This window comes from Spinacia oleracea, plastid (genome assembly GCF_020520425.1).
Source record: "Spinacia oleracea plastid, complete genome".
Lineage (NCBI taxonomy): Eukaryota > Viridiplantae > Streptophyta > Magnoliopsida > Caryophyllales > Amaranthaceae > Spinacia > Spinacia oleracea.
In genome coordinates this window covers 2,501-7,500 of record NC_002202.1, presented here as the reverse complement: position 1 = coordinate 7,500, position 5,000 = coordinate 2,501, and the positions used below count along the sequence as shown (strand labels likewise).

Sequence of the window (5,000 nt, the reverse complement as noted above, 5' to 3'; positions counted from 1 at the left end):
TTCGAATCCCTCTCTTTCCGTTTCCATTGATAACTGAATCTTACTATTTTTTTTTCAATTTATTAAATCTTTTTTAGTTTAAAAATAGAACTAAATAGAATTACAAATCTAGAATATCATTCGAATAAGTCTGAATTAGAAAATTCATTTCGTATATATAATTCTATAATTCGAAAAAAAGATGAAAAATAAAGAACCCTTTTTTATTCTTCGCGTCCAGGATTACGTCCTGGGTCATTAGATAGGAATCCGAAAATGAAGAGAGAAACAAAGAATATTACTACTGTGTAAACAAAGAGTTTGAGAGTAAGCATTACACAATCTCCAAGATCATTTTTTTTTTTTAAAGAGAATAGATTCTCTATTTTTATACCACATATCCTATAAATTTGAATTAAATTTGACGTCTAAACCCGAAATATTTTTTAAAAATCGAAAAGATTTTTTGTAAGAAAAATAAATAAAAAATGAAGTTATTATTATCTTATCCCTTATTTTTTTACTTATCAATAATTTTTTTATACCTACTTGTTGATATTATGGAGGATCAAAATAAGGTTTTTCGTTTACGAAAAATACTTATAATTGGAAAACGAGGTGTATCTATTCAAAAATTTTAATGTTTCAATAAAGGGTTCATACGGCAAGACTTATCTGATTTTATCAATTATTTAGAATATTCGAATCATTTTTCTACTAGGACAAGATGAAAGATCTCATCGAAAACTTACAGCAGCTTGCCAAACAAAGGCTAATAGAAAAAAGAATAAAGGTATGACTGGCATAAAATCTACGATTGGACTCAAAAAAGCGTAGGCCTCAGGTAATTTGCCGAAGAAAAAACTACTCGAATAAAGGGCAGAATTAAGACAGATCAAACTAAAGATATTAAGCATAACAGACATTTTTTTTTTATTGCATTTTGATTGAGTTATTGATATAAAGAAAAAATGAAGGAAAACTCCTTCTTTTTTTTTTGAACTTACTCACTCAATCAAAAAACCTTCTACTCCCCATTGAGAATAGAAGAAATTCTACTTTCATACAATATCTTAATGGAATTCTATGTAATGATCAATAAATTCATTTGAATTCTATACCTACACGTGTCAAAATATTAACAACAGAATCGAATTTATTTTTTCGCTATTTGGACTGGAATTGACGAACAATCAATAACAATATTAGTGTTTATTAGTGTACAATAGAAATCTAAGTGGGGCGTGGCCAAGTGGTAAGGCGTCGGGTTTTGATCCCGCTATTCGGAGGTTCGAATCCTTCCGTCCCAGAGCATATGTAATTTAGTAATTTAAGATTTCATTTTTCTGTTTCTGGAGATTTCGCCAAGATGGGTTTCTAGATTACATTAATTTGAATTCCAAAAAAGGTGCCTTTAATCATAGAAGAAGATACATTCCTTATATATGCATATATAATATAGAAGTAAAGTAGTTATTTTTTGACTCTTCATTTATTTTTTTTTTAAATTAAAAGTTGAGCTCAAAAATAAACAGGGATTTGTATTTCTTAGGGATGTCGCCTTTATTGCAAAAAAGTGAACATTACTAAAAATATCTTATAATAACTTAAGCTATATTCGATATCCGTGTATTGACTGTCCTGACTGAACTAATGACTATTCATGATTACATAATTGAATCAACCGCATACCGGTTCCAAATTTGAGGAATGTTATGGTAAAACTTCGTTTGAAACGATGTGGTAGAAAGCAACGTGCGACTTGAAGGACATGATCCGTTGTGGATTTTTATATCCATCATTCTCTAATAAAGGATGCTCTTGACTCGACATCCTTTGTTCTGTTCCACTCGAACCCGCATTGTATTTTTTGTTGGGGTGTAATGGAAATAGTACATGATGGAGCTCGAGGAATTAAAGTATTGAGCTATTTCTCAAGGGAAAAGAGAAGGGTCTAGGGTTAGTGTCAATCAATAAGTTGGAACAACTTCGTAAGTATATCTTTGACAGAGAAATCGAAAGGATCAAAATAAAACAAGTTTCAAACCCCAAAGGAAAATCCTTTGTTGGAATTGATAAACTCTTTTCGATAAAACAATAATTATATATATCGTCGGGAATCCGACGTCGGTATGATTCTATTCTTTGATAGAACGAAAAAACAAAAAGGCATGTTGCTGCTATTTTTGAAAGTATAAAAAATCAACGAAGTAATGTCTAAACCCAATGATTCAAAAAAAAAGATAAAGATTTCCGGAACAAGAAAATACCCTTTTAATGGTTAATTGTCGTAACAATTGGATTTGGGTCAGAATCCCGAATTCAAATCGATTCTAAACGAGACAAAAGGGTATTTGAGACTGCTCAATAAATGAAATGCAAAAGGATTTTCTTTTGAGCTAGTTGAAAGCTATTCAACTTGAGTTATGAGTATACAAATGATTAAATTTTAGGAAATAAAGAAATGAAAAGGACTTAATTCTTAGTCTAATTCATTTGATGATTTTATGGACTTAATTGATTAGGCATTAGAGTTGGCCTAACTTTGAATCATTTTTCTCGAGCCGTACGAGGAGAAAACCTCCTATACGTTTCCAGGGGGGGGTATTGTTGATCTAATCTATCCCAATGAGCCGTCTATCGAATCGTTGCAATTGATGTTCGGTCCCGAAGAGAGGGAAGAGATTTGCAGAAAGTGGGTTTTTATGATCCGATAAAAAGTCAAACTTATTTAAATGTTCCTGCTATTCTAGATTTTCTTGAAAAGGGTGCTCAACCTACAGAAACTGTCTATGATATTTTAAAGAGGGCAGAGGTTTTTAAAGAATTTCGACTTAATCAAACGAAGTTCAATTAATGAAATAAAAAACAAAAATAATGAGGTTGTAGTTTGGTAGAACTTTTTTCTTCCTTTTCTATTTCTTTACATTTTTTATGTAGTGCCAATCCAACACAAAATTTTCTTATATATTTTACTTTTTCGATTTCGGTTTCAAAATATATTGTATATATCGTATTTCTATATTAGAATAGAATTATTCGAATAATTCTATGTAAATAAAATCTCTATCATATATTTAATAATTTAAATATTAAATAAAGAAATTCAAAAATATTTGTATTTTTCTTTAATATTCATATTGACAAGAGTATATTGAACAAATATAATTCAATTTTGAAGTCAAAATAAATTAAATTAAATGGTTTATTTCGGTTTTCCGCCCAATAAATCATTTTTTATTCAAAGATGCGTTGAGTTTTTTGCGATTATAGAATTTGGATCCAAAAAACGAATAAAATTTGGTCTAGAAATTCATTTTCTCTACGAATTTTTTGTATTGTCATCTGATCCGTTTGCTTTTATGTTCGGAATCAATTAGAAAACTTTGTTTCGATTTCTTGCTAATTCAAAGTTTTTCTTCCAATCCTTTTTTTTATCTCGATTGTATCTACATATCTATTTTTCGGGTTGCTAACTCAACGGTAGAGTACTCGGCTTTTAAGTGCGGCTAGAATCTTTTACATATTTGGATGAAGCAAAGAATTCGTCTACATTATCGGTAGAGTTTATAAGACCACGACTGATCCTGAAAGGAAATGAATGGAAAAAAGAGCATGTCGTATCAATATAAAATTAGGACAATATTTCATTCTTACCAAATTGGTACAAAATTCTATTTGAATTCTTGTAAGGGAACGAAATGAATTTAAAGTTGGGTCGATTGAATAAATGGATCGAACCTTAATGGTTCAAATTCTGGGGAAAAAAAGAACAACGAGTTTATCTTCATAATTTGAATGATTTCCCGATCTAATTAGACGTTAAAATAAATTAGTGACTGATGCGGGAAAGGATTCTCCCACGAGTGGATACTTTGTTTTTTATAGTGAATCCTAACTATTCTATTATCCAGTTAAGGGGATAGCGATGAATGTGTAGAAGAAAGAGTATATTGATAAAATACTTTATTCCAAAATCAAAAGAGCGATTGGGTTTAAAAAATAAAAGATTTCTAACCATCTTATTTTTTTATCTTATAAGATAAAAAACCAATTAGATGGAACAAAAATAGAGAGTCTGCTGATGAATTTACCCGTTATCCGAGGTATCTATTATTTCCTAATAAAATACCCTGTTTTGACTGTATCGCACTATGTATCATTTGATAACCCAAGAAACCCTCTATTTTTACTTTTGTTTTCGGTCTAAATTAAATTGAAATGGAAGAATTCCAAAGACATATAGAACTAGACAGGTCTTGGCAACATAATTTTTTATATCCACTTATCTTTCAGGAATATATTTATGCATTTGCATATGATCATGGTTTAAATAAATCGATTTTGTTGGAAAATTCAGGCAACAGTAAATACAGTTTACTGCTTGTAAAACGTTTAATTACTCGAATGTATCAACAGAATCATTTGATTCTTTCTGCTAATGATTCGAATCAAAATGTAATTTTGGGGCACAAGCACAAAAAGAATTTGTATTCACAAATGATAACAGAAGGGTTTGCCGTCATTGTGGAAGTTCCATTTTCCCTACTATTAATATCTTCCCTAGGGGAAAAAGAAATAGTAAAATCTCATAATTTGCGATCAATTCATTCAATATTTCCCTTTTTAGAGGACAAATTATTACATTTAAATTATGTGTTAGATATATTAATAACTTACCCCGCCCATCTCGAAATCTTGGTTCAAACTCTTCGCTACTGGGTGAAAGATGCCTCTTCTTTGCATTTATTACGATTTTTTCTTTATGAGTATCGTAATTTGAATAGTCTTATTACTCCAAAGGAATTGATTTCCTTTTTGAAAAAAAGGAATCAAAGATTATTCTTATTCCTATATAATTTGCATGTATGTGAATACGAATCCCTTTTTGTTTTTCTCTGCAACCAATCCTCTTATTTACGACCAACATCTTTTGGAGCCCTTATTGAACGAATCTATTTCTGCGGAAAGCTAAAATATCTAGTAAAAGTTTTTACTAAGGATTTTGGAGTTATCCTATG

At 30.1% G+C, this 5,000-nt stretch overlaps 4 protein-coding genes and 3 non-coding genes; 5 read left to right on the top strand and 2 right to left on the bottom strand. All coding sequences in view use genetic code 11, as the record gives it.

The window, feature by feature from the left end:
* Window positions 1-20, top strand: part of tRNA-Ser (GCU) — an 88-nt gene extending 68 nt beyond the window's left edge. The window contains exon 1 of the tRNA in view: window positions 1-20. This exon is cut by the window's left edge and continues 68 nt beyond it. This is a non-coding gene — a tRNA (tRNA-Ser).
* A 183-nt stretch (window positions 21-203) lies between these two features.
* On the bottom strand, window positions 204-314 carry psbI (photosystem II protein I). Its single transcript has one exon. It carries the CDS (start codon window positions 312-314, stop codon window positions 204-206), a length of 111 nt encoding a protein of 36 aa, NP_054916.1.
* Window positions 315-716: 402 nt separating this feature from the next.
* On the bottom strand, window positions 717-896 carry psbK (photosystem II protein K). Its single transcript has one exon. It carries the CDS (start codon window positions 894-896, stop codon window positions 717-719), a length of 180 nt encoding a protein of 59 aa, NP_054915.1.
* A 321-nt stretch (window positions 897-1,217) lies between these two features.
* On the top strand, window positions 1,218-1,289 carry tRNA-Gln (UUG). Its single transcript has one exon. It is a non-coding gene; the product is annotated as a tRNA-Gln (tRNA).
* Window positions 1,290-1,694: 405 nt separating this feature from the next.
* On the top strand, window positions 1,695-2,836 carry rps16 (ribosomal protein S16). One transcript has 2 exons: window positions 1,695-1,734; window positions 2,610-2,836. The coding sequence occupies exons 1-2, from the start codon at window positions 1,695-1,697 to the stop codon at window positions 2,834-2,836; spliced, it is 267 nt and encodes an 88-aa protein (NP_054914.1).
* Window positions 2,837-3,445: 609 nt separating this feature from the next.
* The window catches only part of tRNA-Lys, a 2,567-nt gene continuing 1,012 nt past the window's right edge, over window positions 3,446-5,000 (top strand). Inside the window, exon 1 of one tRNA in view lies at window positions 3,446-3,482.
* Window positions 4,201-5,000, top strand: part of matK (maturase K) — a 1,518-nt gene continuing 718 nt past the window's right edge. Inside the window, exon 1 of the mRNA in view lies at window positions 4,201-5,000. This exon is cut by the window's right edge and continues 718 nt beyond it. Coding sequence (NP_054913.1) covers window positions 4,201-5,000 — 800 coding nt within the window.